Here is a 13,808-nt window from a genome sequence, read left to right as displayed (position 1 = left end):
TCGTTCTTTGATCTGCTCTGTTGACCCAGCAGTTTTTTGCTAGCAAACCTTCTCAGCAGAGTTTTATTAAAAATTATGAGTGACCGCTTATAACTTTTAATTTATTCAAATGAAGCTAAAGTTTTTGGCAAGAACTGCACTGTTTTAAAACTGAGGAAAGTGATTGTACTTTAATGATTTGAGTCATGATGAACTAAACAAAAGGTTTCAGTAGGGTTAACATCAATTGTAAAAGTATTGGATTTAAACTACACTGCGCTATAAAAACAAACTGTTGTCCAACTTAAAGGGCAACTCTGGTTTTTCGACAGCTGGACCTTATTTATAGGTGTGTGCATGCTCATATACTCACTCAGACAAACATCGTGAAGCTCGGAGTCCTTCAGAAGTTATTTAGATCCAACCGATTTTAGCCGCACTTAGCGGGGGCCACGGCAAGGGAGCTTCAGCGCGGGACATAATCTCTGCAAAATCGCTCATTTCGGCTATATTTTTTCATCCATCGCCAGTGTTATCATAAAGTCAGCTTGACTACCGTCTTCAGGTGGGTCAGCTGACCCAGAGCTGACCTGGTAAACAAACGTTTGATGGTTGTCCTTACCGGTTTGAGCCTGAGTACACGGGCGAGGAGCTCCATGAAAGAAGGATGCAGAGGGGGAGAGACGAAGAGCTGGCTCGAGAACAACAAACAGGAGCACGTCCACGACTCAATGCAAACTGGTGGTGCGCTTGTGGACAGTGTTCGCCTATGGCAACAGAAGAGGAGTGTGTTTGCTGCTCAGAGTGGGACTTGAGACCGGCTGACACGCGTATGGATCTATCCAGGAATATATGTCTGACTACTCTGGAGGATTTCTCTGCAATGACAGACCGCGCTGAAGCTCCCTTGCCGTGGCCCCCGCTAAGTGCGGCTAAAATCAGCTGGATCTAAATAACTTCTGAAGGACTCCCAGCTGCACAATGTTTGTCTGAGTGAGTATATGAGCATGCACACACCTATAAATAAGGTCCAGGTGTCAAAAAAACGTAGTTGCCCTTTGATAAAACTGTTTTAATTGGTAACACACAAACATTTTTTTTTTTTTACAAATAACTGTTTTATGTTGGACTAACATCATTGGTTTGAGTTTCATGTGCTTAGTGATTTGATTCATTTCAAATCATCACCTTGAAAAAACCCAATTCACAACAAGCTAAGCTAAATTTTTAGAAAAGTCATTTTTGTTATGGCAGCTTTTTGTAACCGTGAGTGAGGAGGGAATGCAATAGACATGAGATATATATATATATATATATATATATATATATATATATATATATTCAAAATCCAGAATTGACTTTGCTTATTTAATGAAAATGTTGGTTTGGGGCTGAGGTTCTGACCAAACATGGACTCAATATAGACAGTAAATAAGAAGTGAAGCTATAGATTATGATTAACAGAGATTATCATCAAACTATTAACTAGTTGAATTAGTTAGTCTAAAATATAATTTATCATTAACTTTCTGATGTATTTGGTGCAGTTCCCTGGACGTAGTTTCTGGTTCTTTTATGATGAACCGGGTCTCAGACTCCGCAGTCTGTGTGCTATCTGTGGTTTGGGAGGGTTGTGTGTTTAAATTCCTCTGAGTACACGCTGGATTTTTCTGCTAAAAACATCTGTCCACCTAATATCTGTCCACTTGCTGATCTCTTCATCCACTCACTGCTTTTTGACAAACCTGGGAGCCATTTATCATCTGTCAAACTGATGATATTAATTTAAAAAACAGATTGTCTGGTGGTTAACTCTCTCACGTGTCTTGACAAACCATAATATTGTGCAGTGCTTCTGCAGTTAAAGTGCGCTCAACCGCCCTTGTTGATAATCAAATAATCCCTCTGTAAAGACATCATCTTCCAATCTGAATATTCCTAACATGGTTTAAACCTTGAATCAGTTTACTGAAACATTCAGCAGTAGTGAGGAGTGTTTAAACCAGAACCGTTCATAACTATTTAGATCTAATTCAGAACATGATCCATGTCAGAGCCATAGTTAAAACATTATAAGATGAAAGCTTGGGCTGAAAATGAACCAGAAAAAAATGAAAGATGACTCATTTCACCTGCTCTCTAAATGCGGTTCAATCTGACATGTTATTTTTTTACTTAATATTAATAACATAATGAAAAAGTTTGGTTCTGTAAGGTAATGTCAAAGGTTAATCTATCCATTGGAAAGTATCAGCAGCACTCTGAAAGTTTTGTGCCAACATCACAGATTAGCCTTTCTTTGTGTGTACAGAGAATGCCTACTGCCCCCTGGTGGGTTAGAGGTGAATAGCATATATCTGGATGTTTTCATGGATAACCTTTTTAATCCAGTATGAGTGATTTTGCTGTAGAGGTTTAGACATTTGAAAAGTAAAATCTGCAGTGAGAAAGCACTGGCTCAGCTGGTTGATACAGTGAACATGTGTTTATTGGTAGGAGGTTAATAAGTGCACAGATGAACATATCCACAGGTCAGAAGTGCAGGAACATCTCAGAAAACAAAACCCATGGCTCGTCTCAAAAACTGGAGGACTGAGAGTGTTGAAAGGAGAGAGGGCTGACTGGCCGTCTGGTCTGCATCTTCACATGGGCCGGAATGATACTCCCTCCTCCTCCCCTTCTGCTTCTACTTCTTATTCTTATAGTCCTCCAGGTGAGCCAGGATCCAGCCGGAGGGACCCAGGATGGTCGCGAACATGACTGTCATAGCGATGACCTGCTCCTGAGACACACACACACACACACAAACAAAGAGAAAGTTCAGTATCACGGAGCAGCATGATGATGTTCCCAAAGTCACACACTGAGAAGAACAACCTGAGCCTATCAGGGACAAAAACAGGAAGTTTGAGTGGACTACTTTAGCCCTGGTTTCACCAAACAGTCTGGTTTAGATCAGTATGGTTTGGTACTGGTTAGGGCTGTCAATCCATTAAAACATTTAATCCCAATTAACCGTATGATTGTTCATAGTTAACTGGCAATTAATTTCAAATCTATCACACATTTTTTCATCTTTTCCAATTGTTGTAGCAGTGCTCTCTGTCTCATTGTGCTGACTCTGAGAGCAGAGCTTCATGTAAACAAACGCTTTACGATGACGTAGGCAAGACATGCATGTGTGTAATACCGCGCGTCAAATAAGTTAGTGGGGTTTATCTCAGGTTTAAAAAGTCCCCAATTTACCCTTTAAAACCCTTTAAAAAATAAACTCCACAGATGATAAATATAACAAACACACTCTGAAAGATCTCTGTAATGCTCCTGTTTTGGTGAGGGGAGTATTTTTAAACCATATCTTTTGTCCATGTTTGGTCTTAATTACCAGAGCGTTGTTTTCTTTGGCATGATGAGCAACGACGAAAAAGACTTCTTTTATAGTCTACAGTCTGTAAACACTCAGTCCAAAAACAACACCGGACTGCACTGAACTTTGCTCCTCTTTTTCAGGACTCAAACTCCCCAAATCCTCCCACCAGCTCTGCTGGTTTACTGAGGGAATCTGTACGAGTCAAATGTTCTGTAGTGATGAGTGGACGACTCCACAGGACCCTACGGTACACCCCACCCAGAGCAGCGTCTCAGCATGCAGGTTTACTTTACCTTATGCTAAGTGCTAAGGCTGAGTTTAAAGTCAGGCTGTTGGTGTTAAAAACCTCTTACTGACCTGGTTATGGTCAAAGTAAACATGTAGCTGTGCTGTTTTTTACCCCTTCAGTGTACAGTGATATCTCTGCTGTTTCGAATGGCACATTTCACTTTAAACAACATCCAGACGGCTCAGCCAACAGGTGAAAATAATCAACCCTTTATTTAAAACAATATAACTGAAGTGACTGAAGTCTGTGCTAACCCCTACAGCAACCACAACACAGAATCAGACAGAGTATAGTTTGAGCTGAGGATGAGACTCAAAGACAGCGTGGATACGTAAGAGGAAGCTGTCTGCAGGAAGACTTGGTCGGCATGGTGTGATGGGTCCTATCAATGTGGGAAATAACAGTTTCACTCACACCAGACACACATGTAGAAACCAAACTGGAGCTCCTGAAGAGTGTAAACGCTGTCATATTAACCAGGGATCACAGGAGGTCAGAGGGTGATCAGAGACTCTCACTGTGTGTTCACAACAAAAGAGGCAAAAGAGGCAAGCACGCCGGAAGTTCATTCATCTTCAATGAGAGCCCGGTCCTGAGCGGCTAAAGCGGCTAAAGCGGCTAAAGAGGCACCAGATGAGAAGTTGAGCCTCAGTCAACTTTATGGTAATTAACTATGACGCAGTTCAGCGGCAAACGGTGGCAACCAATCAGAGTAGAGATGTCCTTCGACCGAGCGGGCCAAAGGAACAACGCATGAAACTTCCTAGTGTGAAGAAGGACAACTTTTATTTTTTCATTAGTTGGGAACTTTTTCATGATTTTGGGTTTATGAACATTGAGATTATTGTTCTATTTTGTTTGTGATTTTCTTTGGAACGGGGACTACACACGGGCTGTGCAGGGGTTTCATTTATTGAATAACAGATTAAACTTGAGTCCGGCTCCTGGGTATTTTTCTCTAGGATTATAAAAAACACACACACACACACACACACACACACACACACACAGACACACACACACACACACACACACACACACACACACACACACACACACAGTGTGCAAATGGGCGCTCCTTACCACCACAGACCTTTAGTATATTTCAAAACTGTAAAGGTTGATGTGGTGGATAAATCAATATCATCTCCTTTGTAAATTGCTCTGCCTGTCAATCCGCTTGTGACTGATTAGATGGTGATTTTACGTCATGTTCATGCTATGCAGCAATGCTAAACATGCTAAACATCAAGCAGATGCTGCTGTGAAGAAGTGCGCTGTGCAGCTCCTTTAAATGACAAGCACGATTTAACTCTGACATCAGTCACGTGATGAGTGGCCAAAGCGGCTAAAATATTCAGCCGCTTTGGCCACTGTCCACTTTCTCGGGTGTGCTTGCCACTTTTGCCTCTTTTGCCTCTTTTGGTGTGTCAGAGTCAGAGGATCTGCTTTGTCATGTGGTGTGCCTCAGGGTACTGTGCTGGGATCTGTTTTATTCTCTTTGTATACTTTGCTACTTGGCCTTGGAGCAGACAGTCTCAGGAACGTCATAACACTGTTAAGCTGATTTTATTCAACTGTGTGTTTCTTTTAAGCCAGAGACTGTCTGACCTCCACACAGTCCTGGATGAGTAACGACTTCCTCCACATATCTCAGAGAAAACAGAGGCTCTTATTCTTGCCTCTGACAGAGGCCTTGCCAGCGTTGCTACATCTATGGGTTTCCCTTTCTACTTCAACTAACTTCAGAAGTCTTTGCATCATTTTTGATCACAGAATGTTTTTATCAAATACATCAAATCATTCACCGCTGGGTCATGTTTCTTTCGTTTAAGAAACACTGTAAAACTCAGCTCTATTGTCTCAAATTCATTGATTTATTCGAGTGCTGCACGATTTGGGGAAAAGGTGCAATTTGCGATTAGGTGGACAATATTGCGATTGCGATTGTGCTTGCGATTTAACAAAAAAAGGTGTGTCATGATGAGTCAACAGACTTGCTTGGTTATCATGGAGAAAAATCTGAATTGCATGTGCTGACATTGCGATTGCGATATCCTCTTTTGCGATTACATAATTGCATGTGCTGACATTGCGATTGCGATTGCGATAATCGTGCAGCCCTAATTTATTCCCTCCTGGATCAACTGTTGTGATAATACTTTCACAAGCCAAAAAAGCTGCGTTTCCACCAAGCAGTCCAGTTTGGTCCAGTATGGTTTGGCACGGTTTGATACAGTTAAGCTTGATCTCGTTGCCTTTTCCACAGCAAACTGTGCCCTCTCGTGGAAGGCGGCGTGTAAACCGGATGCCAAAAGCCACATCTGTTAAATAACAGCGTGACGCCAAAGCAGCTTACCCCGCTAATAAATCCAATGAAGAAGAAAAACGCGACACAGTAAACAAAGAGCACAGATGGAAGACATGCAGCATTTCATCCTCTCTGTGATTGTCATGTAGCTCTTTGATACAAAGAACAATCAAGCTTTGTTTCAGAGAAGTCTGTGTGCCACCAGGAGAAATGCAGCAGCTGTCGGGGTAAGTGATGATTCTTTTGATCAATCAACAGTCTGCAGTGTTGTTGCTCCACCTTCCGAGAGTGGATCAGTTCAGTCTGGCACCCATACAAAAGGGTCCCAAAAAGTGGGACGGCTCGTCTCGGTTATTTGGGGATCTGTCCCGGGATAAGTCGGTGGAAACGCCGCAAAATGCGCGCCGTACCAAGACAAACTGAACCGGACTGCTTGAAAAATGCAGTCCTTTGACTGTCTTTAAGTGATCCAAAGTGTCGCAGGTAGACTGCCACCAGCTCCAGGTAGAAGCCCCTCATCGCTCCTGTTTGACTCTCTTTACACTGGCTGTCAATCAGAGTCTGAATTAATTTTAAATCCTTGTTTTGAACTATGTCAGACCTGCTCCACCCCTCAGGTCTTTTGATCAGGGTCTACTCCCTGCACCCTGTGGTAGGCCTAAACACAATGCTGCATTTGCCCATGTGCTCTGATGCTCTGGAATAGTCCTCCTGGGCACATACACTGTGCTGTCTCTGCTGAAGCCTTCAAAAAGGAGCTTAGACCGTTTTGTTTAAACTGGGCTTGGATCATTTGATGTAACCTTAGACCACTGTTACCTTTTTATGTTGATTTATCTCTATATTTGCTGTTTTGTCTATAATAATTTTAAAAACACCTTTAAAACATGACTGATCGCAAGTTTCTTTTGTGTTGTTTTTTTTTACTCGATTCAGTAGTTTCTCTGAATCAATTCACCTTTTGGCCATTGGGGCGTTCTTTCATGTAAGGACGGAAGCTGCACCGGGCCAAACAACAAAATGCCAACCAAAGCAATTCGCAGCAGCATTAAGCTGGCTTCTTCAACTTTTAAGACTGATTTTAAAAACTGGAAATACTGATTATTAGTAGTCAAGGAAGCTGATGACCAATATTTTGGGGCCAATATTCATTTGCAGTAAAAGTGAAAATATCGGCGTTAAAATCAAGGATAATACAAACTCCAACACTTCACTTGTTTTAATGCTGTGAAGATAATGTTCATTAAACAGCTCCCAGGCTCAGCAGCTGTCTTAAAAAGTTAAAAGAAACCTTAAGTTTTCAGCAGTAGGTCAAGTTTTCCAAAACATGGCTCTGTGTTAGAGGTGTCCCAGGCCCATATTGATATCGGATATCGGTCCGATATCAGCAAATAAACAAATATTGGTATCGTATCGGAGTGCATCTAAAATCTCCGATATAAGCACTCCATTCCAGACTCCACTCCTGCTGTTTTTATTTGATTAATTTAGGTTATTTTCTGGGTCTCCTAATTTATTCTTTATTTTATTCAATTACTAGTATTTTTTATGTTTAATGTTAAAATTTCTGTTACCCATTGGTTTATAATAAATGGGTCAGTTTTTCCTCATACCTACTGTTGCTGACTACTGTTATTTGTTTGAATAATATCACTGAGTCAAGCCTTTTCTAACATGACAGACATACTACAGAATAAGTAATAAAAGTATGTATGTTTAATGCTGGTATGGTATCAGATTAAAATCGGTGTCGGCCAATACTCAATGCTGTAGTATCTGTATCGTATCGGAAGTGAGAATGCAATATCGGGACATTCCTACTCTGCATGTCACCAATCAGATGGAACTGTGGGTGGGACAATGCTGGAGACAAGTGTAGCAGACAAAGGTGTGAAGCAAAAATAACAGTCCTTAATGTAATTTCCTATCAACAACCGGATTAAAAATAAGGCCAATGCTGATATGCCTCAAAATGCTAAATATTGGTGCTGCTGATAATCTGCCTATTCCTTTAAAAAAGGTCAATTGTTTTTTTCCTTCTTAATGAATCTACATCAAAGCATTTGAATCAATATCAAATCGAATCAGATGGATATCAAGTTGAGAGGTTCTCAACAGCACCCAGCCCTGCTTTATTGAGTGGTTTTAGAAATGTGGTAATCAGCCATATACCAGAAACAGTTTGAACACTCTGCATAACATAACATGCATGAATAGTCATATGTTTGTTCCACACTGCAAAAAAAAAAAAAAAAAAAAAAAATCAGAAATCTTATCAAGTGTTTTTGTCTTATTTTGAGTAGAAATTGTCTTCTTATACTTTGTATGAGATCCATCCAACTCATCATTCCAGAAAAATGTCTTGTTTCAAGTTATTTAAAGACAGAAATAAGGTCTGAATTGCTGTAGGCTAACAAGTACATTAATCTGCCAATGGAACAAGAGAAACTCCTTGTAAATTCACTTGAACCTAGAACAATGTCTGAAGTAAGTTTACTTCTTACAAACATTTCAGACCTCATTTTAGTCTTTAAATAACTGGAAACCGGACTGGTCATGTGAATGTGGCTCATGTTTAGTCTAAAAAAAACATTTTCTACTGAAAATAAGACAAAAACACTTGATAAGATTTCAGTTTTTTCCAGCACATAAAATGTGTCCACACTGGACGTGTAGGCAGCACCTTATCTACCCCAGCATATATATCCACTCTGCAGCTGCCTTCACATGCGTGTGCGTGTGTGTGTGTGTGTGTGTGTGTGTGTGTGTGTGTGTGTGTGTGTGTGGGTGTGTGTATGTGTTATTTATATGCCTCACTTCATCAGATCGTGGTTGAGGAACCACATGTTGCTGTGTCTGTTGTTTGTGTATAACATTAAGCATTGAGTTGACCTGAGGACTCCTGTAGCTGTACATTTGTATCTCAGGGAGTGTGTGTGTGTGTGTGTGTGTGTGCGTGTGTGTGTGTGTGTGTGTGTGTGTGTGTGTGTGTGTGTGTGTGTGTGTGTGTGTGTGTGTGTGCATGTGTGCCTCAGTTGACCCTGCCTCCCTTACACTCCTATAACCCTGGGCCTAGGTGAGCTCAGGTTGTGCTGTTATTAAGATTTAAAAACACTCTGATTAGTGACAAAATCAGTGGTCAGACAGCACTCCTGTAAGAGTTATTAATAAACTGTATGGTATCATGTCATATCAGCGCTGTGACCTTTAGGACGTGTTACAGATCTTATATCTCTATAGAAGAAGCTCCTATCAAACTATGGCTGACAGAAGTCAGCATGAAGGTCAGTCTGCTGGCACTGGATCACCTGGACGCCATGAGTTTACACAGCCAGACGACCCAGTATGACAGAGGGAGAGAAAGAGAGAGAGAGAGAGAGAGAGAGAGAGAGAAAGAGAGTTGATATATAGTAAAGGAAGCCAGTGCTGTGGTTTAACGTGCAGGAACTTAAACACAACCAGCTGTGTGTGTGTGTGTGTGTGTGTGTGTGTGTGTGTGTGTGTGTGTGTGTGTGTGTGTGTGTGTGTGTGTCTGTGTGTGTGTCTGTGTGTGTGTTAGAGAGAGAGCTGGCAGAGCCGTGTACGTGTTCCAATCAGGCGGAATAATGGCGCGATACTGACGCAATATCGAAAGTGTTAAAAATAAACAGATCAGTCACGGTCACAGTTCGCTTCCTGAAGGTCAAAAAGGACATGAAACATTAAGATATGAACATAAAACACCAACATCCGAACATGCGCAGCTGGGTGTAAAGTTTGGCGCAGTTAAGAGAAGTGAGACGCAGCAGGATTATGCGGCGTCATGTGAGGCCACATGAGGACACGGAGTCTTGGGGGCTGACGGAGACGTTAGCAGACTATTAGGGTGGATGTCTGTGGACCCCTGTGGGATGAGAGGACCCGCTGCGGACTCGTGAGGACCGTTCAGAGCGCACAGACTCACCCCAGCTGAGACGTTGTGTTTTGCAGGTTTGGACGACAGGTTGGCCACAGGCAGCATCTGAGTCCGGAGCGCGCTCCTCAGCAGCCTGGAGGCGGCGGGCAGAGACATACCGGCGGTGCAGAGAGACACGAGCAGCTAGATTACAGCAAATGATCCACTTCAGTCCTCACTGTTCGTCTTAACCGACGTGAGACGCTCACACTGTACGTACGTGCGTGAGTGTGTGCGCGCGTGCGTGTGTACGGCGGCGGGAGGGGGTTACGTTATCACACTTTGGGCGGTGTCGGAATTTAATTGGCCATCTCACCTCCGGATATATGACACTGTGACCGCCGCGCGCGCGGAACGTGTCCTCATATCACCCCCGCGTGCACTACAGTAAACACTACGCCCACGTGCCCCAAGAAACAAGCATTGGATCAGCGGTTAAATATGAGAGCGTCACATGTGAACACTTCTTCCTTCATAACAAATAATGACTTATACTGTGTTTTCTGTTCAGTTCTTTTTCAGGGAATCCCGTTTCAGGCGTTTATAATCCAACTATACACTTACAAACTTTTATACTCAGTTACAGTTTATCCAATGCTGAAACACATTTCTTGAAACCTCAAATTCCCAAATTCAAATTGCGTTCATAAAAAACAGACGTTTTTGTCACAATCAACCATCACCTCAAAATCAGTTATCATGTGATCAGAACAAAACAATGTTCAGATCATACACAAGGCGAATGATATCATATTCACCACAGAACATCCATTGGACCAGGGGTCAACCTTTTTGAGACTGAGAGCTGCCTCAAGGGAAATGAGTGGCATGAAGGGCTACTTGTTTGATGAAAACTTTCTAAACAAAACTGCACAGATCACTTTTTAATAACATTGATGGTATTTGTAGTAGTTCTATGGGAAGAGACTGCTTACATGTGACTGTTAATTATTTCACAGTTATTACTAATGATTTAGACAACAATCATGGTGGGTGGGAGCTCTGTTGTGACCAGCGTTGTTTTTTGGAACATGCACCTTAAGTGGCTCTTGAGGGCCTCCAGGTGCCCATGGGCACTGCGTTGGTGATGTTGGAGTTGTGCTCACATTTTGCCTCCAGTGTTTGAAGTTTTCCCAACTCGAGTGCATCACAGTGTAAATTGTGTGTTTGTGATTGAGAGTGTGTTAAAGGTTTAGAAAAATTAGAACAGGTGAGTTTTCAAGTTGAGTCTATGGAAAGTGTTCCAGTTTTGGCCAAAATAGTGTTTGATTTCAAAAAAGAATTCCTTGAAAGTTTGTCTCAGAGAACGAGCCTTAGTGTTTAGTAACTGGGAGAAACTGTGATTATAGAACAACCCAGGTCCATAAAGGTGAACATTTTATTAACTGTAATTTATTTTCAATTATTCAAACTCCATTAAACAACTTGACAATTAATTTTTGAACTTTGGGATGTTTGTGTATTTTACGTTTATACATGAAAGTGTATTTTCACAGTTTCTTATAATCCGAACCAGTGGCTCAAAAACTGATGTTATTTATTGACTGATTGACCAAAAAATATAAATAAATTTTGCCAGTATATTAGTCCCACTTGGAAAATAGTTTCCACATGATGTGACTCAGTGATTGAGAAACATCAGAAGATGTATTAGTGTCAGCATTCAACTCAACTCAACTCAACTCAACTTTATTTATAGAGCACTTTAAAACAACCTCAGCTGAAAACAAAGTGCTGTACATAAAAGTAGTGCAGACATAAACGAGTAAATAAAACAAATAAAACATTAAAACAAAGGTGCACATAGTAAAATAAATTGTGGCATTGTTCTAAGTTAATTAAAACAATGAAACAATTAATTAAAAACTAAAACAAACCGTAAAAACACTAAAACATTCACAGTGAAGAGGAGACTTCAGGATGCTGGACTTCATGACAGAAATGCCACAAAAAGAAAAAAGGCAGAGATGGATAAAAATGTAAAGACACTGGGAGATTAGAAGGTGTTGTGGAGAGATGCTTTTGTGAGATGCAGAATAAATGAAAAGATGTGAAAGCAGTGTTCAAGGCCATCAGTCAAGCATGGTGGAGGCTGCGTGGTGGTCTGGGGGTGATGACATATGAGGTTTGTACCGAGAGGAGGGAACCTTAACTGCCATGCCACACCCTGTAGACAGCACTATTTGGGCCAGTTCAAGGGGTAACATCCAGTTAATAAAAATAAAGCCTATGCAGAAGTGCTAAAAGTTGCTGTTCATGGAGAATCTGCTTGAGGCTGGCTGCAGAAAGACGTGAAGTCATAAACAGACTTTTACGGCATTGAAAAACATGTTTACAGACTGGTTCAAAAACAGCTTGGGTCTAAAATGCTGATTTCAGTGTTTCCCCTACCATTGTATAGAAGACTTAACCAACTGGAGCACGACCGTGTTGGAGGCACTCTCACAACAGAGCAGAACTGAGCTAGCAGGTATGTAGGATTATTGTCGCACAAAATGACAAATTATTGCACTTTTTGCTGCACTAATCCGTTGGATTGAGAAAAAAAACATTTCATATGCTTTTGACTCCCAAAAATCATTGTAGATCGAGGTGAGGAGTGCAAACAATTGCCCACAGAAGAACATTGCTGGCTAAACTCAGCCTGGATTTCCAAGGCAATAATCTGTCATTAATCCCAACAGTCCCCCAACGGTCAAGTCTGTCCACAGCATCTTTAAGTAATAGTTTAATTAAAGGAAATTTACCTGGTGTGACTCTGTGTTGTCAGAAATGATTATCTGCATAACACAGAAAGAGTCTCTGAACTTCAACAGAAACAAAAGTCGCCCGTCTCTGCTCCACTCCCCAAGGACGACAGAAAAGGGGAGAGGGCAGGGGTCCAACCAAATATAAAAGAAAAGACACCAATGAAGAAGAGACTGACTGGCTGCACATAGAAAGACTTAATACAGAATTTACAGAGACTCTTCAACACAGACACAAATGTATACAGGCATTATTTTTGTAATTATAAAGAAAAAAAATTAGTCAGAGTTAAACCCCCACAAGTATATTATGATAGAGAATAACTTTGATTGAGAGGTAATTCACGACAATAAATAGTTCTCAAATCAAACTCAGTGTCTTTCAGGGGGCTTTTTAAAGAGTCAGAAAGTGAACCTTTCCCAAAAGAACATCATTTGTTCCGTGGACACCCTCTCCAGTGAGAAATAAAGCAACATCTATGTTTTCATACCTTTGGGTAGATGATTAAAAAGATGCTAACTTTTAAACTGAGTCTCTCCTGCTTATTAGGTGTCATCTTTGAAAATCTCTCTCCTTTTCTTGCTGGCTGAGTCCTTCTCAATAAGTAGTGTGCTCTGTGTGTTTTTCCACATTTGTTTTACACACATTTCTATCTCTGTCCATTCTATGTACCTGGTACCTCCAGTGTTGCCGCACATCCAGGTAACTACCCATATCGCAACGTCAGCGCAAACCCACTTTTGAACCTGATTTATTTATTCATTTTAATCAATATAACCATATATTGATTCTGTTTCTTTGGCTGGAGTCAAAATTTGAAGATCACATTCATCAGTTTTATTTAAACCCGAAATTCAGACCCTGACATGTTTATTTGCTAGTTTTGAGAGCACTGTACTTTTTTAAGAATCGATTTTATTTTATAATGCTGTTACTATTTATTATTATTATTATTATTAATCTTAAGCCATTTTCATTTGTTTCTTTTTCTTTTTATTTCCAGTCCATGTCTTTTTAATCTTTTACTCATTGTAACTTCTTTTTACCTTAATTTCTATTTATTTATTCTTCATTTTTTCTGTCTTGACTTTATTCTGCTGCTTTAAAATCGTCTTTCTTGCTTCAAGCATTTCGTTATTTATGAGCCTCAGAGACTTTTCTTTTTGTTCTGTGTGAA

The 13,808-nt window shown here is 40.8% G+C and overlaps 1 protein-coding gene across 1 annotated transcript; it reads right to left on the bottom strand.

The window, feature by feature from the left end:
* Positions 1-2,440: 2,440 nt before the first annotated feature.
* On the bottom strand, positions 2,441-10,130 carry cox8b (cytochrome c oxidase subunit 8B). Its single transcript, XM_074677843.1, has 2 exons — positions 9,893-10,130; positions 2,441-2,761 (listed from the first exon to the last, which is right to left on the bottom strand). Exons 1-2 carry the CDS (start codon positions 9,998-10,000, stop codon positions 2,666-2,668), a joined length of 204 nt encoding a protein of 67 aa, XP_074533944.1. The 5' UTR covers positions 10,001-10,130; the 3' UTR covers positions 2,441-2,665.
* Positions 10,131-13,808: the final 3,678 nt, after the last annotated feature.

The sequence above is a fragment of the Halichoeres trimaculatus genome, unplaced genomic scaffold (assembly GCF_033239565.1).
Source record: "Halichoeres trimaculatus isolate MK-OKI-2021-1 unplaced genomic scaffold, fHalTri1.1 fHalTri1_scaffold_10, whole genome shotgun sequence".
Lineage (NCBI taxonomy): Eukaryota > Metazoa > Chordata > Actinopteri > Labriformes > Labridae > Halichoeres > Halichoeres trimaculatus.
This window is presented reverse-complemented; position numbering and strand designations above follow the sequence as displayed.